The sequence below is a fragment of the Pimephales promelas genome, chromosome 4 (genome assembly GCF_988280905.1).
Source record: "Pimephales promelas chromosome 4, fPimPro1.hap1.1, whole genome shotgun sequence".
NCBI classification, from domain to species: domain Eukaryota; kingdom Metazoa; phylum Chordata; class Actinopteri; order Cypriniformes; family Leuciscidae; genus Pimephales; species Pimephales promelas.
The window spans coordinates 1812391-1837430 of record NC_142772.1 but is presented as its reverse complement, the minus strand read 5'-3'; the positions used below and the strand labels follow the sequence as shown (position 1 = coordinate 1837430).

Below are 25040 nucleotides of genomic sequence, written 5' to 3'. Positions count from 1 at the left end.
TTTTATTTTTAAAGCACTTTCATGCATTCAAATGGACCAAAGTGTTGTACGCAAATAGCATACAATTCTATAATTGAAACTTTTTAAAATTATATTATTTCTGTAATAACTATTTATTTTAATAGTGTGATAAAGTGGACTTTTTCACAAGGGTCATCTGACTTTTTTATACCTCAAAAATGCATGGTCATCACTAGCTGTCAAGTTTTGCTGCAATTGGTTTATTACTACCATTATATTAAAAATAAAAATAAAATAATGTTGGACATTTCAACACTGATCCCCTTTTAAGCTTTCAAACTAAAGCTGTATCCCCAGGACTGGCACTAATGCCTACTAACACACACACACACACACACACACACATATATATATATATATATCTGCGTGATGCCGCTGCTCTTATATTATATTTAATAATCCATATTGGAGCATGTGCTGCAGACACCATAAGAACACCTTGGCATATGTTGTGTTTGTAATAATGGTGAAAACAGCTTGGTTGTGAAAAAAAAAGAAAGAAAAGTAATACTGTAAATAGCTTGTTTCCCTGAGGACATTTCAGCCAACAGCATCTGTGGAGCTATCAGAAATAAAGAGGCAAGAGCCGTGTCATATAAAGGCCTTTGACAAGTCTATTAATAACTAAGTCTGAAACAATCCACAGGATCATTTTTCATTTTTCTCTTTTTAGCATTGCGATAAAATACAGAAGCAAAGCTAATATATATATATTAAAGTATAGGGAGACTGTCTTGATTACACTTTATGGGAATGGGTGGAGCTACACTATTAATTTTTCACCACGAATTACGCTGTTAAACATGCTGAAGCTTATTTTTAAAGTGATCAAGTTTAACAGTGTGATTGCTGACGGCTTCAACAGCAACAAATAGCATCGATTAACAACATCGTTTATCACAGTAGGGGTGTCTTTTAATGTTTAATAAATTATCGTTAAAAATCAATTTAGAGGTAATGAAAGCAGTTTCTACTCGCAGAACCCGACTGTTGCGCTCTATTGGTTGCAAGGGTGTTGCTAGGCAGTTGTAAAGTGGTTGTTAAGGTGTTCTGGGTGATTGATAGGAGGTTGTGGGAACCGTGAGCCGAGTATCTCTATAGTATACGAGTTGTAGGTACAAAGAAAGTTGTTTCTTTTGGTTAAATTGTAGCTGATTACATACACTGTAAAAGAATATTGTTGGTTTAACTTAAAAAAAGTAAGTAACCTGGTTGCCTTAAAATTTTAAGTTGATTGAACTGGAAAAATTGAGTTAGTTATTACAATGAAGATTAATTTAATCATCAGAAACTCAAAATAATAAGTTATCTCAACTAAATAAATTATTATAAAGTTGATTTGACAAAAGAAAATGTGTTGTGATAACAAATCTTGAAACTATTTTTTACAGTGTAACTTACAGTGTAATTCCGGAACAGAATTAATCATACCCTTGGTAAATATGATAAAAAAATGGCAGTAAAACATAAATCCACATTGTTTATCCTTTTGATCTTTCATTCAAAAAAAAAATATATAAAAAATATAAATATATATAAATATATATACTGTGTATATATACTGTACACTGTGTATAGTGTGTATAGTTTATAATGTGTATAGTTTATAATGTGTTTAGTGTAGTATACTGTGTTTAGTGTGTACTGTACACACAGGTGGTGTTCTTGAGCTGTGATTAACTCACCGCACTTCTCCAGGGTCTTCTGTCACCAACACGTCCGTCTTACAGCTGGCGATTGGGTTGATGGACAGCTCCACCGGAGGAACCACAAAGCTCTTGCTGACTGGCAGCCAAAGGCCTTGACCCAGACTGTAGGAGGACCTGCACATAAAGAGTGTGACGCGTCAGATGAATGTCAATGACTGTGTGTAACATGCGGGAATAAAAACAAAAAAATATTACAAGAAACCCACACTGACCCTGGGAGGAGAAGATCTGTTTTTCAAATATATAATAAAGACCGTCAAACTAGACAGTAGCTGTGTGATAATGACATATGCAAAGGTGTTTCATAAAAAAAACAGTCATAACTTAAAAAAGATAAAGAAATAGGAAATATACAGTAGGCTGACAAGCCAGTCGAAATGGGTCGAGTAATGGGAAAAAAAAAAAAAAAAGGAAGACTTCAGTGTAGTCATACTCTTAATTTCAGAACCCACAGCCTATAAAAGAGCTTTAGCCAATCATACCACAATTCATTTGCATACAAAAGTCTTAAAGATACAGTAAGGGTCAGAGATAAGTGTCAGTCTTATTATTGCTCACTAAAACTAAAACTATTAATAATCCATTTCGCTATAAAGCTTGAAATAAGTCTGAAATAAAATAATAATTAATATAATCAATGGAATTGTTGCTTAGACGACTAACTGAAAAAATAGTTGAAAAATAAGTTGAAAAAAACGAACAAAAATTGCATTAAATTAAAATAAAATTAAAATATAAAAATTTAAACTAAAATTAAATCAGTAAATATAAAAATACATAAAAAATAAAAAGCAATTATTTATCATTATTTAATCACCAAGCTCCAAAACACACACAAAATCAATCAATCAATCAATCAATCAATCAATCAATCAATCATGAACATATTCTCACTTTAGGGAAATTTTCCTTAAAAAAATAATAATAATAAAACAAAAATATATTGAAGTTGAAAAACTAAAAAAATAAAAAAAATGCATTAAATTAAAATAAAATAATATTAAAATATAAAAACTTAAACTAAAATTTAATCAGTAAATATAAAATACATCAAAAATAAAAAGCAATTATTTATCATTATTTAATCACCCAGCTCAAACCCCCCCCCCCCAAAAAAAAAAAAAAAAAACATGCAAATCAATCAATCAATCAATCAATCAATCAATCATGACCATATTCTCACTTCAGGGAAATTTTCCTTAAAAAAATAATAATAATAAAAAATATATATATATATTGAAGTTGAAAAACTAAAAAAAATACAAAAATTGCATTAAATTAAAATAAAATAATATAAAAATATAAAAACTTAAACTAAAATTAAATCTAAAAATACATCAAAAATTAAAAGCAATTATTTATCATTATTTAATCACCCAGTTCCAAAAAACAAACAAACATGCAAATCAATCAATCAATCAATCAATCAATCAATCAATCAATTCTCACTTTAGGGAAATTTTCCTTCAAATGGCACATGCATATTATATGGACTTATTATATATAAATTTTCCATTCAACACCAATATTTTCTCAAGGTATACCGAGGAGCTGAAAGAAAATCAAGCTAATTCAATATTAATTTAACCCCTGAATCTGTATTCTGTGAATTAAATTTGTATGATGACACATGCACCCTTATTATCATATATCACGGCGATCTGATCCGAGGGCTCCACCGCCGGCTCCTGACCTCGAGTATAGACAGCCACATCTGAATTACTCGGGGATCAATGCATACTTCCACTCATAAATAAGACAGCGATCGCCCAGCCGTGCTCCAGCCCATCAGCTGACACTTCAGAGGCCATCGATCGCCTTCCTCCGTCCACTATCAGTCAACCTCGGCCAGGCCGGTGGTTAAGACGCTCGGGTGAGTGGATGATATAAATTTCATTTATTTTCGCCTTCACGTTTAGACCTAAAGAGAAAAGCTCAGGCTTCTACTCTGAAAAGATAGGGATTCATTTCCGTGTTTAATTAAGAGGCAGTTTAATGTGAGATATTGTCATTACAATTATGCAATTGACCAGCCTGAAGCACACATTTGTTTCAGACGAAATGGCTGAAATCACTATATTCAGGGTAATTAGGTAAATAACAGTTTGTATATCAAATAAATAACCCATTTTGCTCAGAAACTATAAACAACTAAACTGTATACATGTGAATAACTGGAAATATGTGACTCACTATATGATTCACTGCAGTTTCAAGCTGAAATGAACACCTAATTATTGTGTTACTTTTATAGGGAGAGATTATTGATTATTATACAACGGTTAGTTCGAATCCTTGATTCTGATTGGTCAAGAACGATAAAACACGGCTGTGACCGCTTCTATTGATAGCTGCGCACCTTTTGTTAACACTATGCGTTTGGTTTAGGGTCGGGTTTAGTGAAGGTGAAGAAACTCAATACAGCATTGATCTTTTAATATTTTCACTTTGAAACTTCCATGAAATAGCATTTTGCATGATTTTGCATCTAAATTTGCAAAAATACAAAACCAAATGATCCCACTTGTTGCCTCCAGTGGATGTGTGTCCTGAAAAGGGCAGCTAAATAAACCCAAAGTACTTCAGTTTGACAGAAATATAGACAGCCACATATTTCCATTGATCGACACGCATCGTTCAGATTGTGGACGAGTTACATCAGATCTTTATGGACAGAAGCTTTCCAGACTCCCCAAATCTAAAGTGACGTTCTGCGGTGTGTGACCTGTCCTCGTTTCCTTTCTATCGCCACCATATTTCTCAAACACATGAAAAATAAATGCACAGAGCCGTGACCCTGCTTTAAAACGGGACTAGACCCAGAGCTCCAGTAAAACTCACTCCTCTTTCAGGAGGAACATGCCTAGGGCAAATCCTATCAGGAAAGCCACAGTGAAGCCCGCAGGCGATCTGTGAAGTCTTGTGTTCGGCGTGAGGTGGGCTGATGCCCGGGCCGGGACGCCCCAGGGACTGTCATGTTCAGCGTGGGACCTTCTTTCAGAAGACAGATCTGCTTTTGCAGTCGTGCTTACCTGAAAATCTTCTCTGGAGCCTGTTCCCCTGTGACAAGGTCATAGCCTCTCTCCAGGTTTGAGTACGGCCATGGACTGTGGGTGGAACACACACACACACACACACAAAACATGATTTATATGACAAATATGAAAAGTAGAGATGCAAAGACATGAACATTTTGGCTGATAACGATAATTATTTATATTTGACAGTCGATAACCGGTATAATTTCACAGGTGAAACTCGAAAAATTCGAATAAAAGATACACTGTAAAAAAATATTGTTGGTTACTTAATTAAAAAATTAAGATTAAAATTTTAAGTTAATTGAAATGGGAAAAAAAATGAGTTAATACAATGCAGATTGATTTAATCATCAAAAACTCAAAAAAAATAAAAATAAAAATAAATAAAAAATTGTTATCTGAACCAGATAAATTATTTAAGTTGATTTGACTAAAGAAAAATGTTGTGATTACTTTTTTTTTTTTTACAACTAATATATTATATAGACTCGCTACATGCAAAGTGAGATATTTCAAGCCTTTGTTACTTATAATTTTGATGATTATGGCTGAAAACCTTTTCACAATATTCTAATTTTGAATCTAGGGTTTTCATATCTGTAATCCATAATCATCAACAAATAAATGCTTGAAATATCTCACTTTGGGGACCAAGGTGTATTTGGGGTCCTTGAGATGTTCTGACATGCCCTGACATAAGTTGCTTATAAACATATTAATGGCACAGGTTGATTTAGCACAAACATGGCTACCATAATATGTGAACAACATGTATGTTACATGTTTGTATTTTTGTATTTTATATTTCATTTAAAAGAAGAGAATTTCAGCTTCATAAAGAGAAATCTTTCGTGTCTCTGTGACAAGTATTTACTGAGTTACAGCTCATTTTTTATGCGTTTCAGAAAGATTTGAAGACAGAGTGAGCTCAAAGCGCATCCTGTTTATTTTATTTATTTTACGAAAACACAAGGGTTTGATGTTAATAAGAGTTTACACACACAAAAAGAAGACCCTCTATAGTTTATAATCATGTATTGATTTTATTTATTTGACCATTACTGACAGAGTATTTTAAGTCTATGTTGCAGCTATGTGAAAAAAAAAAAAAAAAAAAAAAAAAAACTATCAAAACGCAAGGACGTGTTTTTGGTTCCCAGGGGGTTAAAATACATCATAGACATGAGCATATACGCGACCCTGGACCACAAAACCAGGGTCAATTTTTGGAAATTGAGATTTATACATAGGCCTAATCTAAATGTTGAATAAATAAGATTTCCATTGACGTATGTTTTTTTAAGATACATGAGATTTGAAACTCTAGAATCTGAGGGTGCAAAATCGTCTTTAAAGTCGTTAAATATTCGCGCTTGTGCTGCATTCACTCACAAAAATGCATGTTTTATATATTTATGGTAGGAAATTTGCATGGAATATACGTATATACTTAATATCCTAATGATTTTTTTGGCATAAAGGAAAAATCGATCATTTTGACCCATAATAATAACAAATATAGCCGTGCGACTTGGGTCACACATATTTGCGAAATTGAACATGTCTGTAATATTGTAGTCTTTCCTTCAATGCACCTGATAAATCACCATGAAATGTGCATGTAATGGTACTAAGATTCATGTTTTTGAAAGTTGTGCTGAGGTTTTGGCTGAGCGAGTTCATTAACATGCGCCGCGAGAGTCAGGAAGAGGAGTTTCTACACTTGGCGTGAGGTGAGGTGAGGTGAGGTGATGGATCATATCTCTCTGTGTTGCGGTCTTTCTCTTCCCCCTCCTCATCTCCCTGTGTTTAGCTGGCCCTGTTCGTGAGGCGTTGACGGAGTGGTTTGACGGAGCGCTCACCCTTCATTGCGGCCCCAATCAGTGCGAACGCAGAGATGCTGATGCTCGGGGTCAGGAGCGTAACCTTCCAGACAGCTGCATTCCCCTGCGGAGAGCACAACAGTGACAGATTATCTTCATTGATCCCTCAACACATGTGCAGTCGCTCCAGACAAAAGGGTTTTAAAGTACAGTTTGTGCCGGGAACAGTGACATCAGTCTCCGACACCTCCACTATCAGATCACTCTTATCACATCACAGAAGTACTCCGCTCTCCAAAGGTGATGCTACGAGCTGAGGATACGGGAATGATACGGATACGCCGGGATTGGTGCGTCAATCTCACGGATATATGTTCCCATATTCCCATCCACCCCGAAATAAAAGGTCTATATTTACACTCTAAAAAATGCTGGGTTGTTTTAACCCAACTTTGGGTCAAATATGGACTAACCCAGCCGTTGGGTTAAATTTTTACATTACTTTTTTAACCCAACATTTTGGGTTTGTCCATATTTGACCCAAAATTGGGTTAAAACAACCCAGCATTTTTTAGAGTGTAGGAGCATTTTTGGACATTTATCACTATTAGGCCGGCATCACTCTAAAAAATGCTGGGTTGTTTTAACCCACCTTTGGGTCAAATATGGACAAACCCAGCCGTTGAGTTACATTTTTTTTAAATTACATTTTAGTTCAAAGTTTGTTTTTATTGATTTTTACAATACATTCACAGTCTCTCACCCCTCACCATCCAATGTGGAGAATGACGCCCATATTATCCATTGATACAAAGTGGACCTTTAACCAAATACATAAAAATAAATAAATAAATAAAATAATAATAAAAAAAATAAATAAATAAAAAAAAGTCAAAACAACCGTAGTGGCATTCTTCAGAGTTTGGGTTTGTCCATATTTGGTCCAGCATTTTTAGAGTGATGATTTGGGCCAAAATGATAATCGCGATTATTTTGATCAATATTGAGATTATGATTACACTGTAAAAATATATTGTAGGTTTAACTTCAAAAAAAAAAAAGTAAGTAACCTGGTTGCTTTAAAATTTTAAGTTGATTGAACTGGAAAAAGTGAATTAATACAATGAAGGAGATTAAATCATCAGAAACTCAAAATAATAAGTTATCTCAACTAAATAAATTATTTAAGTTGATTTAACAAAAGAAAAAAAAAAGTTGTGATAACAAATCTTGAAAATATTTTTTTTTTTTTACAGTGGATTATTTGTTGAATTTTAACCAAAACAAATTTGATTGTCACATAGGCTAATTACATCCATATTGAGCTACATTCGTGCTAATGTACAACTATGTGCATCAAAAAAAAAAAAATAAGTCCTCTTATTCACCCAAATTCAGTGCTTCTCCTTGAAGAATAAATCAACGAGAATAAAACAATAAAGAACATGTAGCAAAACTTCAACAGGGCACTATTTTACAGTGTGTAAATATGTTTGCATTGCACCTGCATAATGAATGTGCGAAAAAATATACAATCAATAATTTATGATTGAGTCTTTATGTGATTTATTGAGTCGTTTAAACAAAACTGACAAACAATGACACAGGTTTAGAGTGAAATGGGAGTACAGAAGCTTATTTCCACCACAAAATTAAAAATACTAACAACAATAAAATGAAAAAAAAGGCATTTGCAACATTTTTTTTTTTTATTTCACAACTTTTTTCTCACCGCCTTATTTGTTGACATGCTGTGTTTATATCTTGCAACTCGGAGCCGTATTAACAAATAATTGTATCTAATCTAGTAATCCTCCTATGAGTAGCTTGTAGTTTGTGTGTGTGTGTGTGTGTGTGTAGAACATTATCGAGTATTGTGAAGCCTATATTTTGTTTTATGTACAACATAATCAAGTATTAGACCTTAATTTTATTCAGTTTCTCCTAATTAATTGATATATTCAAACCACATTTAAAAATACTGTACACATGTAGTGATGGAAAATACAGAACCACCGAAGATAAGACTACCTGGACTAACTAAGGAAACACCTTTTCGATACACTTTTTAAAAATATAATTATTCCAATGTCATTGAAATATTCCAATATATTTACTTTTTTTAGTGTTAAAATGGTTTGTGGAGAGTGACACCCCTAATTTGTAAATGTGTGCATTAGGATTAAGATTGTATGGCCTGTTTTTCTTTTTCATAATTTACTTATTTCTTGCAATCGTGAGTTTACACAATTCTGCGGGGAAAAAGCCAGAATTGTGAGATGTAAAATATGAATTTTATGTAAAATACATTGCGATATAAAAAAGGCCTTCGTGTTTTTCTTCTTCTTCCCCATGCCGGAAACAAGTGAGCGTGCATAAATGATGACAATTATTTTTGGGAGCCTCTAATTTAATACATACAGTGAAAATACTTCATGTGAGTTGGTTTTATTAATTATTTTGCTTTTTTAAAGATTACAAATTTTCATGTCTAAAGGCAAATTAATTTCTACAATTTTAAATTAATCTCAGGAGGCTCTAGTCATACATTAATATTAATCAGGAGAAACTTTAAAATTAAAAACTCATCATCGCTTTTTATTAATTTGGAACCAGGATACTTTCTGAAATTGCATAAACAAACACAAATATGAAACTTAAAACTGATAAATTAAAACATACTCTTTAATTAACATTCTAAACATATAATCTATAAATTAAAATAAAGGTCAAATCTGAAAATCAATCAGAAAAGATACATTACTTCACACTTGAATATGAATGATCATTTTAATACCAGCACTGGCTGGAGGGGAAACGAAACAATGAGAAAAGTCATTTTACAAACCGCACAGACAGACATTCATATTTCATGAGCTGTGAATATTAGAAATAATATAAACCCATCTGTACTCCCACCATGATAGTCATATTCATCCCATTTCAAGGCTCTCATTTCACAGCTTATTTTTCAGAAAACAAGCACATTTAGGCACATCTATTCCACAAACACAGAGAGTGAAGGAGATGAACCGGGCAACGGCTGCTGACCGTAACCGTAACTAACATACAGTAATGACCAACTAATAATAATACATTGCAATTTATGACACAGCTCTGGGACAACACAATCAGTCCATCCTTTATCATGTTGCCAACATTACGGGAACGTTACTTTTGAATGTTCTGAAACAAGTAGTTACATTTAAATTTGTTTTAGATATTAAGAGTATCCATATCCTCCAACAGTTTAAAGTGTGATGACAACTTTTTTAAAAATACATAACATATCAGTGATAAATTGCATCTATGTTTAAAACAACAGGGAAAAACTATTTTAAGTATTTGCAGTGTAAAAACATCACTATTATATATATATATATATATATATATATATATATATAAGGGCTGTGAAACGATTAAAATAAAAGTTTGTGTTTACATAATATAGCGTGTATAATTATTTGTATATATAAATACACACATATGCATATATATTTAATACATATTTGGATGTATATACTTTATATACATTTATACAAAATTAATATTATAAATAATTGTAAATATTTGATATATTAACAACATATTTTTTTTTTCTGAAATATATACATGTATGTCTGTATTTATATATACACACTACACACACATATATTATGTAAACACAGACTTTTATTTTGGATTAATCATTTAACAGCCCTATATATACTGTTTTTAAATCTATTATACACAGTGGATATATATATATATATATATATATATATATATATATATATATATATATATATATATACACTGTGTATAATAGATTTAAAATCAGTTGTGATAAAATAAATTAATTAATTAATTAATTAATAATAATAATAATAATAATAACAATAAATAAAATAAATAAATACATATAAAAACGACTGGTTTCTTGTCAAACACTGTCCAATCAAGTTTCCATTGTTGGACTTCCAAATTATGTTGAAAACACTGTATTATAACAAAGACATCTTAAACAATGTCATATTTGCATTAAAAATGTCATTATTGCACGAAATACACTTAAGGACAGTTGTCATAAACATGCATAAACCCTACTTCATATTCAAGAAATATGTCAAGTCATGGTTATGGTGTCGTGTCAGTCTTATGCACACTCCTTCAAGTAAAGTGTTACCGAATATGTTACAATTCAATATAAATGTATAAATTGTTCTAAAAGTTCTAAAATTTATAAGGAAAAATTAGCATTAAATATTTTCTCCAGCGATCTCTGTAAATAATTATGTTCTGTCGGCAGCGTCCACAACTGACTTGATGAACTTTGAACGTGAAGTACAAAAACAAACTTTGGTTATAAATGTTGGTTACATTGATTAGTATCCTGAATATTTGTAATTAGTAAATTCACACCGCTGAATATGATGAAAATAAAAACTAATCTAAAATTTTCCCTTACACAAATAATATTGAGTAATATTAATTAACGACATACAAATTTAGGGTTTTGTTTAGGGTTATTTGCTTGTAATTATACATAATTTACTGTTATTACCATAATAAGTACATGTAACATAAGGACATTGTAAAATAAACGTTCATCTAATACAAACCTGAACATTGCACACAAACTTCAAAACCCTGAATATGCTAAATATGTTTTACAGATGCAATAAAAAGAGACAGAGGCAAAGCAATACACAACCTAATACCGGCACTTCTAACAAAAAGAGATAAAATGAAATAATAAAAAAAAAGCACAAATGTCTGGCAGTACGAGCGAAACTGCACACGCAGACGTACAGTAACAGAAGCAATTAGTTTAAAGTGCTTAATAATTCATTTTCCCATGAGCGCATACGCATATGACAGATACCTGTACCATCAAATCAGCGAGGACGCAGGCCTTCTGCTATACATGGCAGAAAATGAGCCTTTCCATCTTTCAAATGAAGCTTCGAATGCAGTAAAACGCTTCTGTGGAAATAAGTGCTGGTCCCAATTATTGTGATTTAAAGCTTTCAATCAAACGACTCTCAATGATGATTTCAACTATTTTGTAGGTAGATTGGCTATAAACGGTTGTCCTCCGAAGGTTATATCTGAAGCGAGATTGTGTATGCGAGAGCAACTTTAAAGTCATTGAATTATTTTTTGAACAACGTTGGAAAGAGTTTCAAGTGACTCTCTTTGAAGGACTTCTTTGACTTTCAAGGGCTCTTCGCACAATCATCAATGTTTCTGGTCACCTTCATTCCCTCGGCTCAAATAATGCAGGTTATCTGAATGAAAACGTTTTTTTTCACTGCAAACAGTTTCTTCACATTTTACAGTGTGAAAAAAAAACAAAAAACATTAGTCACTTTAATACAACTTTCTTTCAAGCTAAATAAAGGTAGATTAAATGAAATGGGTAAAACTGTAAACCCTAACAGTCAAAATAATTAATTGGTTTGAGTAGGACAAACTTAAATCAGTTAAATTAATTTTTATGAGTATTTAGCACTTTCTTTTTCTTTCAAGTTTACATGATATTTTAAGTAAACTGAAGTGTTTCATTGTTTTGAGTTTTATGAAATTATTTATTTTAATTTAGACGAATTCAAGTTTAACTGAAACGGCTGGGATATCTATTTCCCAGCATGCTTTGCCAATGGCACTCGAAAAAGAGTGTAAATGCTAAAATTAGGTGCAATATAATGTTGTTTTTTGTGTGTAAGATTAATGTTAAGTGTGAGATTTAGTAGTGATTAATGTTTTGTTATGCTAATTTTGAAGAATTTCTGTTAATGTTGGCTTTAGGATTAGTTGTGCATTCAGCTTGATTTGAGAGCAAATTATCCCTTTATATTATTACGCTCATACAGCAGGTGCTTCTGTGCTAGTAAGTGCTTATAACATACTGTTTAAAATATGTTAGCATTTACTTATTCGGGTTTACAGTGTACTACATAGATTTAAGTTATAGTAACTAATTAGTACTATTAAATTTATTTACCAAAGTTATCTTAACAATAAGTTATTGAGTTACTTGGAAACAAATCAAATATTTTTTTTGCTCAAATTGTTTGAGTTAATAACCTTAAATGATTTAAGGCAATCGGTTTCCTCAAACGGTTTGAGTTGAACTAACTCATCAGGTTTTACAATGCACAAAAAGAACAAATGTTGGTTATTAATGTTGGTTACACTGATTACAGTATCCTGAATATTTGTAATTCGTTACACACCCCAGAATATGATGAAAATAAATTCCCTCAAGTCTGTGTCATCACGCCCCTCCCACGGTTGTTGATTGACAGCAGTGTTTCAATACAGACCCGCCCTGGGCTGCGTTTCCCGAAAGCATCGTTAGCCAACTATGGTCGCAAGTTGGTCGCAATTTCCATTGAACTCTATTGGTAACGACGGAACTTGCGACCATAGTTGGCTAACGATGCTTTCGGGAAATGCACCCCTGAGTGAGCTGTCATCAGTCCGTCATTGTTGATACACTGGATCAGAAAGGCGTCTAAGCGATTGTGTTGTTCTGTTCTCGGTGTAATAACACACACAGAAATCATTCTGATGTTCCTAAATTTGACCCGCTGAAGACGCAGTGGCTGAGTTTTGTTTACGAAGGGAACATTCCCTACGATCAACGTCAATACTTTCTTGTTTGCGCGAATCATTTCTCAGCAGACTGCTTTATTGGTTTTGCTAAGAAGCTGCTCCTAAAAAAAAAGAATCGGTACCAACTATTCGTGTCCCTGCTGCACCTCCAGAAGAAGTGTGTAAAGTTGTATTAGCCTTTAGATTAATCTTTGCAAATCGCGGGAAAACGTTTTTCTTGACCAGTAGTTGTAACGCCAATCTGTCAAAGAACTAACGTATACATCAGTAAACACACAGCGTTCGTATATCACTACTCTACCCAGCCAGTGCATACAAAGATAGATCAAAGTGACATTACGTTAACCACACATTCAGAAACGTCCTGTTCGAGCCTTAATTGTCGAACTTCTTTGCGGCCGTGTCTGTGTTCTGTGTCAGACTCCGGTTCAAACTGATACAGTTGCACAGATGTGTCCTCAGAGATTCCCGCTGTCGTTCTCTCTCCAAAATATCCTTCAACTGTTGTCAAGGCAACACTCCATATGCGTTTACGCCCACAGAACAGAGGGGCGGGGTTTATTATTTAAAGGCATATGCACCGAAACGGCTTGCTGAAAACAGAGCTGATTTTGATTCGTTTTTTCTCAAAATACTAATGAGAATTTTTAATAAAAGTATATTACAAAGTTTTCATTTAGACCCTAAAAATGCATATTAACTTGTACAAAAATGGCATTATACGACCCCTTTAAAGGTGCAGTTCACTTAAAAAAAAAAAAAAAAAAAAAAAAATTGCAGATTAATGTCATCCAAGATGTCCATGTCTTTCTTTCTTCAGTTGAAATTAAATTAAGGTTTTTGATGAAAACATTCCAGGATTTTTCTCCATATAATGGACTTCAATAAGAACCAATTCAAGTTCAAGGTCCGAAACGAACAGCCATTTCAAAAATAAATAACAAAGTTTACGTTTTATAAGCACAAATGCTCGCCTTGCTCTGTTCTGTGATGAGCGTTCGTGACTCTCCAGTTCGAACTCGTTCATCAAAATGAACGAATCTTTTTTCGAGTCATGACTTGAAGGTTCTTAGATAAGACCCTTATTCATCGTCTGGTGTCGTTTAAAGCTGCACTGAAACTCTCATTTGGATCTTGAACCGTTTGGACCCCATTGAAGTCCATTATATGGAGAAAAATCCTGGAATGTTTTCATCAAAAACCTTAATTTAATTTCAACTGAAGAAAGAAAGACATGGACATCTTGGATGACATGGGGGTGAGTAAATAATCTGCATTTTTTTTTTTTTTTTAAAGTGAACTGCTCCTTTAAGGCTTTTTAAATGTTCCTTTCCAGTCATACTGTATATCAAGCATTACTGCACACATCGCATGAGGGATTCATGCACCGTTTACACAAAGGAAAGACAGATATCTCAATGTGTTTTGGCCTCCGTTTTACCACAGAAAATTATTATTTCTAAAAACTCCACCCAAAGTGGGGATTTCTGATATGTGTTGGCGTGTCGACGGGGAGAAACAGGGTTTTAGGTTCTCAAACATCACATTACGCGCCACAAAATGCTTAATGCCATGTGAGCGGCCAGTCATAATGGCGCTGGACGGCGTATTTATGCAGGTTGATGTAAATTACAACTTTTTTTTAAAACGATTTTGTATTATTGAAAACGGAGTGGGGGGAATATTCGTTTCTCTATTTGCAGATCAGCGCTGTCAGAGACATAGTTTAGCCATTGGATATAATTTAGCAGCACTTTGATCAAGAACAGATTCATTTGTTTCAACTCTTCATTTCCATTATAAAGGCCTCCTGGTGTCCTTCTTTAACATTCAGAATGAAGCATCAGAGTGGATCCTGCTGACACGTGGGATTATTTGCACGCCCAAACAACACTGGCACCGTGCCGTCTCTTTCTCACGGCCCGACGGCGAAAGCAGAGATTCCAGCAATGATTCTGATCAGAGGCTTTTTGTCTTTTTAATATCTGAACTCTGGTGATTAATAGATGCTTTCATTAAAATGCTTCTCGTGAAAGGCCAATTTTCTGATTTCAAGGTTCACCGCGTGGGCACTGGAAAAGAGATATTGTTGTTCGGATGAATATTTCCTGGCGTTACACAATTCCGAGGGAAGCAATTCCGCCTTTGGACCTTGAGAAGATTTATCATGTTACACTCCCACAGAGACATATGGACAAGTGTAGAGAGAGAGAGAAAATAGGGCTGATAAACTCTGAACACTATGAAATGACAGAGCCATTTTGTCCTCTATTAGTTGTCTGTGTGTGTGTGGGAGAGAGAGAGAGAGAGAGAGAGAGTGCAAACGAGGAATATTTATAGCGGATGAATACAAGAGAGGCTTGGCTAGCTTTTATTAAGTCGTGAGCAAAACATATATTTCTCAAGCCGCCCGTGAGAGAGGAGAGCAGGGCAGAGAATCGGAGATGATGACCTTGCGGTTTAATCAAAAGCTGGTTGTGGGCCGAGATTGGGCTGGCGTCGGGCCCGGGCGGCTGAACGCTCTCTGACTCGGTGTGTGTGTGTGTGTGTGTGTGGAAAGACAAGAGTCTTCTATCGCCACATTCTCCATCTCGCTCGACACGGAGAGAAGCATCTGATAACACTCGGCCTGGCTGTGGTCGAGATACGCCAGACATCGCACAACTCTCCGTTTATTTAAATTCAGTGGTGAATTACTCATCCTCATATATAGTTCACTGGAATTACACTGCAGGCTATGATTTTGTTTCTGTTTAACCCTTAAATGCAAACCTCGGACGTCTTTCACTACCCTCTTCTTCATAAATTTTTTAAAGTTAGACATCAACCTTCTTAGTATTTCTCAATCAATTCATTAAATATAGCAAGACAAAAAAGCAAGCCTGTTTATTTATTTATTTATTTATTTTTGCAAAATGTGCTTAGTTCAGTTCACAACGTCATGACAAAAAAAAGAGCAAAAAAATTGGATTTGGGCCACATTTCGTTCAGACTGCACGTAGCCTAAGGCTATGTTTACACGGAAACGATTCTGAAGAGAAAATGCAAAAGTGGCCTTTTTTTATTCTGCGTTTAGACGAGCGTTTTGTGTGGGAAATCCGCGTGCAAATGGAGACGCAAAAGTGTGTGAAATTCAATGTAGTATGCACTTCAGGCGGCTAGGAGTGCATACTGCAACAACACCACTGTCAAGCAGACTTTTGCGTTTTTACACGAACGAGGCGGTGGAGCGTTTTTAAGATTTCCACTCTGGAGGGTGGTTTCACTTTTTTGCGTTTTTAAGCCCCCAAAACGTGTAAACGAAAGGCACATCCGATCAAATATTTTTACGTTTTCACCCGCGAGCGTTCTCGTGTAAACAGGGCCTAAGGTTCTCAGGAGAATCAGGGATCAAAATACATGAACAGAACAACCAACGAACAACCAAGACTACAAACACAAAGAATAATCAATGAAAGGAAACGAGAAACAGGTGTAACCAAACAACCAATCACCATGGAAATCAATGAAAACACAGGAAACCCAACCAACTCAAGTTAAACACAAGCCAGACCGCAGCAGATTGATTGATTTGTTTCCAGTTTACACTCCTGGTAAACCATTTCCCAGCATCATTACTCCAAATTTCAGTGTCACATGATCCTTCAGAAATCACTCTTAATATGATTTGAAATGAAGAAATATTTATGATTATGTTGAAAACAGTTGTGTTTTTTTCAGGATTATTTGTTTAATATAAAGTTCAAAAGAACAGAATTTAGTTGAAATATATATATATATATATATATATATATATATATATATATATATATATATATATATATATATATATATATATATATATATATATATTAGGGCTGTGCAAAAGTTAATTGCGATTAATCACATCCAAAATAAAAGTCTGTGTTTACATAATATATTTGTGTGTGCTGTATATAATTATTTTGTATATATAAATACACACACATGCATGTATATATTTAAGAAAATATGTTATTAATATATAAAATATTTATATTTATATAATATAGATTATGTATTTATAAATATATACAGAATGTAAGCGCAAATAATTCTTAAATATATACATGCATGCATAGGTATTTATATATACAAAATAATTATATACAGCACACACAAATATATTATGTAAACACAGACTTTTATTTTGGATGCGATTAATCGCAATTAACTTTTGTACAGCCCTAATATATATATATATATATATATATATATATATATATATATATATATATATATACACACATGTATTTTTCTCCATATAATGGACTTCAATGGGAACCAGACGGTCCAAGGTCCAAAAGACAGTTAATAACAGTTTCAGATGCAGCTTCAACTGTCTTTAAACGACACCAGACGATGAATAAGGGTCTTATCATGCGAAACGATCGGTTATTTCAAAACTTATTCCAAAAATTTAACTTGCAATGTAAATGAACAAATGCTAGCCTTGCTCTATTCTGTGAGGCGCGTTTGTAACGTCACGTAATACGCAATTACGTTCAAAAGGTCACGGGCGACGTAGCCGGAAGTACAGAGTCAGTGTTAACAAGTTGAACGCATAGGTTGAACGTGCAAATTAACAAAAAAAGGTAAAACAACGACGTCGGACGATTTTGATTCTGTACTTCCGGCTACGTCGCCCGTGACCTCGCAAGTTAACTACGACATTAATGTAATTAATTGCGATTAAATATTTTAATATTAAATTTATATATTTAAATATTTATAAATATAAATATTTTAATATATATATATAGTAACATCTTAAACAACTTTATGGATTAAACGTTAAAGCTATACTGTGTAACTCTTTTAGTTTATTCTTAGCTAAAAACACTTAGTTCTTTCAAAAACATATGTGCTCATTAATGTATGTTTACTTCGTTCAAGCAATGCGTGTATAATATGCCATTGAAAATACATACGGGTAAGGGGTTCTAATGTCGGTCGCCATGTTGCCCCTCCATCTTGAAAGTACATTAGCCAAAGAGGGACATACCCGTTTATTCAAGCGTCGCCTTTCGCGTTTATGTTTGAGTTAACACTCATGGACGAGGTCGAACCGGAAGCCATGTTAATCTTTGACTACATTGGCCACCGTAGGAGTTAAAACGAAATCCGAATTGAGAGGAAGAGAAACTAATATTCACTGGATGGTCATAAACCTTTTCACCACTAGATGGGGGTAAAAATCACACAGTGCAGCTTTAAGTTCCAGTTTCTACTCTTGACATCATTCACATGCATCAGTGTGTCAGTTTATTTGTCCTCAATGTCACTCTCTACTGCACTGTTTCATGCAGTTTCCCCATTATTTACTTGTGTGTGGCGTGCGTTGGATTGTCCCACAGCCGGCGTCTTATCGAGCACTCAAACATTTGACTTTCATTGGGTGATCACAGCAGCAGGATATGAATTTAGAATGAATATGATTATGAATATGATCCGGCTTCCTGTTTATGACAGGTCATCAGCGCTCGCTGGGCTCTCTCACGCCGGTGTTTGTAAGTCAGCAAGCCTGGAACGGTCTCCGAACCATCTGCAGCAATAAACAACGATAGCCTTTGTGTGTGTGTGTGTGTGTGTGTGTGTGTGTGGGTGGGACTGATCGAGAGATATCAGAGAAGAGTGTTTACCGTGAGATAAGAGCATTGAAACAGGGCTATGAACTCCAAGAATCAAAGTAAAAGATATTTGTGTCAGTTGCACATCACACATTAAGATTAACTAACATCCAATAAGCTATTTTATTTATATTTATTATTTTTAATCTAATATGACAGATGATGTACGCTGTAAAAAAATGATCGTGATTTTAACAGTAAAAGACTACAGTGAAAAACTGTTAATTGGTTAACAGAACCTTTCCTTACTGTATACGGTAAATAAGTGTGATAGATCTTATGGGAAATTTCATGTAATTTTACAGTAAAGTACTGTTATATTTACAATTTTTAAAGTGAAAATGAACAACTCATTGTATAATTTACAGTGAAAAAACGTAAATTGACATTCCCACAATTCCCTGCGTGACACTCCACACTTGATGTATTTTTGTTGAAATAACTTGTTTCTTCATAGTTTGCTTAGTCCTTTTCTAATCAGTTAGGTACATTAGGGTTTTATGTGAAATTTAATGTTGTTAAATTAATGTGTATTGCCTTTTTAAAATTTATTGTGTGTTACCATGATGGTGTTTAATGTTTGAGTGAATGAGACTGTGCAGCTTCTTTCTGTTAATATTAAGTTTCTTGTGAAAGATCTACATGTGATGAGCTTGCATTCATCATGTGACTCTCATTACTGCTGTGATTGATGGATGTCAGTATAGTGCAATGGTATAAAACATAAATTAACACTTCAAATGGTCGATAATTTAACAGTATATCAGATAATTAAATAGGGTTTATTTCCGTAAATTTTAAGTTAAGTCTGTAAAATCTTATTACCGTAAATTCTTGCTACCGTATTTAAACGGTACATTTCTGGCGGTATTTTACCGTAAATTGAACACATTTTTTTTACAGTGTAAAGTAATGCTAAAGTCACAATCTTCAGTAACTCAAGTAGTCGACAGATAGATTTGAAAATATCAAAAATATTGATTACTCATCATGTCCAATCAATTTCAAAAGTGAGAAAGTACACAAACGTTCGGTACTGGACGGATTGTAACATTTTTGTCTCTTCTGCTAACCCAGGCGGCATTTATGTGATCAAAATGCAGTAAAAAACAGTAATACTGTCAAATAATGTTTCAATTTAAAACAGCGGTTTTCTATGTGAATATATAGTAAAGTGTAATTTATTCATGTGATCAAAGTTGTGATCAAAACTCAAATTACCGCAGCAAAAAAAAAAAAACTGAATTGTGAGATAATAGCGTAAATAAACAATGTTTGAAGTCACCATTGTTGTGATTAGTGTTCCCTTTGGATGAGAACTTGGAGCTAATTTGCATGCAAGTGTATTTTAACAGTACACAGAAAAAGTTGTATTCAATTACCGCAATATTATTACAACCCCAGCTCTCTTAATGGCCATTAAAATACTATAGACAACATTACTTAGACCACATAATACTGCTATATATATATAATGTTGATTGTGAATTATGACTATGACTGTTTTTCTGCTTCATTTATTTATTTATTTATTTATGATAGTTGTGTTTTGAGAGAATATTAAAGTCCCCCTGTGGTGTAAATCCAGCTTTTAATGTTGTTAATGTTTCTATGTGATGTTTTTAATACGCTTTAATACAAACCATGTGTAAATTAATAAGTGGACAGCATTGCTGAGTATTTTCTGCTTAGTGAACCAAAGACAGTCTCAAAAACACGGTTCTGACGTCACAAACAAGCTTGCAACCAATCAGATCATTGTGTGATCGTCAATGAGTGGATCTCTGAGTGAGTGAGCGAGTTTGCATTTGCATATTCATAAAACCACATATACTAAATGAGGCAAGGGTGTCGAGTTACATTCAAAGTATTTTATGGCATACATATTTTTTTTTTTTTTTTTTTTGAGGAAAAACAACATTTAAATATGTTATTTTGGTCAAAGATATATATATTAATGACACACTGTCTCTTTCTCTCTCATATGTAGGCTAGTTATATATAAACTCTTTAGACCTTTAATGGTTAGTGCTTCATTATTAAAGTTTGAGGGTAAGAATCATGCAAAAGAAACAAAAATCCCTTAATTTGGGGATGGATTTCCGGGAAATCTCAAATGTTCAATGTTGACAGTTATAATTTTTACAGTGTGCATTTATCCCTTAAACATCGGCTTCATGCTCTTTTCCCACTGCTTGCTTTTGCACTGTGGTGTATCTGCTGTCTACATGCACACACGGTTAAAGTGAAAAGCGAAAAATAATCCCATTGTACACTAAATGTACATGTGCCAAAAAAAACACCTCTGCTATCTATACATGGTAGTTATAGAAGCTACAACAATGAAGCGAGTGGCGGCTCCATCTGTCGGCTCCCCCTTTATTCGGCTGCTGTTCTGATTGGACATTATTTCGGCAAGCCTGGAGTGTAAATGGCTGAGTGAGCAGATGAAATAGAGACTCGAAGAGGACTCAACTGGTACACGATGAAGAGAGGAACGCATCGGCTCTTGACCGAGCGTTCAGCTGACGCTAAGCACAGAATCGCTCTCTGTACTGAGCTGGAGAGATTACAACTCTCTCATTAACATGACAATATCTCTACAGCTCCAGCACCATCCTCAACGCTTACATACGGAAGGCAAATCAATGATTTTAGACTATCACTCCAAGAAAAACATCAATAGAGTTTTGATTGCTCTCCGAAGCTCTCTTTGGTCATTTAAATATCATAAATACGGCATGATCCAGTAAGAACAATGCATGTGTCGCCATGTGTTGATTGATTTAATGGGCTGTGTGTGTATTGTTATTGCTATGCACTCTGCTAATATTAATGATTGTAATTGTGCATGTGTGGCACTGACTAATGTCCAGTGATAAATCTAGGCTTAACTGCTCACATAAACAAGGGTCGCTCGCCATTGTTAAACATGAGTGATTGAATGGCAATCCATGCACATGCAAGACTGTTTTATGGTTATAATATACGTATATGCATTAAAAAATGGGAGAATGTCCAGTATCAGTAAGATATTCAAGTAGTCCTGCTTTTCCAACTGCACATACTCTGCATATTATTTCAACTTATTAATGGATCTACGACAACACTAGGCCCACATTTAAAGAAGAAACAGAACAACCACAAACTATCAGAAACTGTAATTCAAACAGAAACAAGATTACTTTTCTTACCAAATTGGCAAATAACTGCTTGTTTTAAAGCTGCAGTCGGCAAATCTGGCAGATTGAGTGGATTTAGGCAACATTTTGAATGTTTACAACTCTCATGTCCCTCCCCACCATAGATATCTATATAAAGGCTAGATGTCTCACGGCGGAGTGTTTATCCAGAACAACAGTCCACCAATCAGAAATCTCCATCTGTCAACAGAGGTGCTCAGGTAACAGTACACAAATGGGACAGCAGATGTCATCATTACCACTACTTAACTAATTAATTAAGTACAACCCAACAAGGTGAGAAAAAAAAAAATATATATATATAATATATAATATATATATATATATATATATATATATATATATATATAAATATAAATATAAATATATATATATATATATATATATATATATATATATATATATATATATATATATATATATATATATATTATATATATATATATGAAGAGTTCAGATGCAAAGCCTCTAAATGCCATTTGAAATTTTCTTCTTGAATGATGTTTTTTATCAAACTTGTATATATAAGTTCAGTAATTTCACTTAAATAACAATTAATAGGTAATCATCATTGCCATTTAAGTGAAATTACTGAACTTAAATATACAAGTTTGATAAAAATCATCATTCAAGAAGAAAATTTCAAATGGCATTTAGAGGCTTTTGCATCTGAACTCTTCATATATATATATATATATATATATATATATTTTTTTCTCACCTTGTTGGGTTGTACTTAAATATATATATAAATAAATAAATACATAAATAAAAAAATTAAAAATAAATAAATTAAAAATAAATAAAATAATAATAATAATAATATTTAAAAAAAAATAAAGAAAAAAAAATAAATGGATTTAAAACCACACATCCAACAAAAAAAAACAAAAAAAAAAATGGATTTAAAACCACACATCCAACATCCAACAACTGAACATCAAAGATACACACTAAGATCAAGTTCCTCATTCAAGCCAGGATATTTAGTGGCTTGCAAACAGTACGCTTCTCGTTGATTCAGCTGCCTTTGCCTATTCCCTTTTCTGAAGATTCACTTCATTTTGATTTGTGACATTTTACTACTTTAGTCAATGCATCTTGATTTAAGAATTTTTTTTTTTTTTTTTTTGATATTTGGACTGGGAACTTAATAATAATACTAAGTAATAAAAGCATTTGGGTGCATATGGCGCACATAATTGGAAACACTGCGGGAGTTTCATCGGATTGGGTGAATTCTGCAGGGAGAAATGTGTGTTGTGCTCTTTAAAGCCTCTGATGGAAGATGGAAACTGTTGGGTTTATAATTGTGACAATGAACACTTATCAGGCTCAACTAAACTCTGGATTTGCAAACAGTTTTGAAGTTCAAAATATTGACTCTTTAAAATACAGCCAAGAGCTTTACACGCTGGTCTGTTATAGAGCCGGTTCCAGAAGTAAAAACTCTCCACAGGGAAAATAATCGACTTAATAAACTTAATTTAAAGACAGACCTACTGTGAGCTACGAGGTTGTTATCCATGGTATTTGCTTGTGTGTGAAATCAGTCCAACGGTGGGTGGTGAGCAAGCGTGCCGCACAAGCCCTGAAAAGTGAAGCAAAAGCGTCTCGATCGCCCCCCGGTGGCCAGTCCTAGTATAGCTCATAAACGGCACGTGAGACCAACTAAACAATTAAATTACACTTCAAATATCTTTTTTCCAAAGATAAATTCTGTCATTTACTGTAGTTTTTATCACGCTGGCGTTTGTTTTTAAAATAAGTTTTTAGTTAGTTATTCGATGCGGTGGATTGACAGGTTCTCTGAGCGAAGTAGTCACTGAAGCACTGACTGAGGAGATTGGAGCTTTAAATTTAATATCGAAATTTAATATCTAAATTTCTATAATTATTTTTGTGTGCATGAGGGCGGGGCCTCATTAGTGTCTTATTTATGGCATCAGTGATTATATGCATGTATAGCTCATCGCTTGTTCAAATGGACCTCAGTTTAAAGTGATGCGTCTTTGTCGACTTCTGTTTTGTGTTTGTGGCTATCTGTGTTTTTAGATAACATTGTTTAACTGTATTTTACTCATTTAGTTTTCATTTCTGTCCTTCAAATGTCTTGTTTAGCACTTTTAAAACTCGCTGTTCCTTTTGGTTTTCCAGATTCACCTTCAAATTTAAGAATCTAGTCTGTAATGTAGATTCAGGCGTCCATGCATCACCAGTGACAGTGCATTAGTGGTTTCGTGCGGCTTTTACAGTATGTGCTAAAAGCAGAAGAGATATAATCCAATACAGGTTTACTCCTATACAGAACCACTCCTTTTCTTTTAGAGTAAGCCCAGTTAAAAGAGAGTAAGGAGAGGTAGATAATGCATCTAAATGTCAGGTCACAGAACACTGGCTTAAAGATCGGAGATTTTATGGGGAGATCTAAAAATAAATGCAGGCGCCAGACCTATATGACGAACTAGAACTGTATTCAAACACATTTACAATGGCCGAGGCCAAACAACGAAAGGGATTGAACTACACAAGCTTCTGCAGCATTTCAGTGTATATAAACAAATGGGACACATTTTCACAGTAAATAAACTTGTGCACTTACAATTTACTGTGTTATAATAATGTTATAAATGTATAACCAATCTTAGCATGAGACTCGTCTTGGCATGTGAATAACACACTGTTAGACCTTACCAGGTTTTTTACAGTAAAATACTGGCAACACTGTTGCATTTACTGTAAAAATGCACTAAAACTCAAGTTAACTAAAAAAAAAAAATACAACTTATTAGTTTTAGTGCATTTTTACAACACTGTTGCCAGTAATTTACTGTAAAAATGCACTAAAAACTCAAGTTAACTAAAAAATACAACTTATTAGTTTTAGTGCATTTTTACAACACTGTTGCCAGTAATTTACTGTAAAAATGCACTAAAAAACTCAAGTTAACTAAAACATACAACTTATTAGTTTTAATGCATTTTTACAACACTG

General features: G+C 33.7%; 1 protein-coding gene across 1 annotated transcript in view; it reads right to left on the bottom strand.

The window, feature by feature from the left end:
• Positions 1-25040, bottom strand: part of astn2 (astrotactin 2) — a 432572-nt gene that overhangs the window by 175209 nt on the left and 232323 nt on the right. The window contains exons 8-10 of the mRNA XM_039661894.2: positions 6634-6718; positions 4763-4837; positions 1707-1844 (exon numbers count right to left, since the gene is read on the bottom strand). Of these exons, the coding sequence (XP_039517828.2) occupies positions 1707-1844; positions 4763-4837; positions 6634-6718 (298 nt within the window). The remainder of the gene's footprint in view (positions 1-1706; positions 1845-4762; positions 4838-6633; positions 6719-25040) is intronic.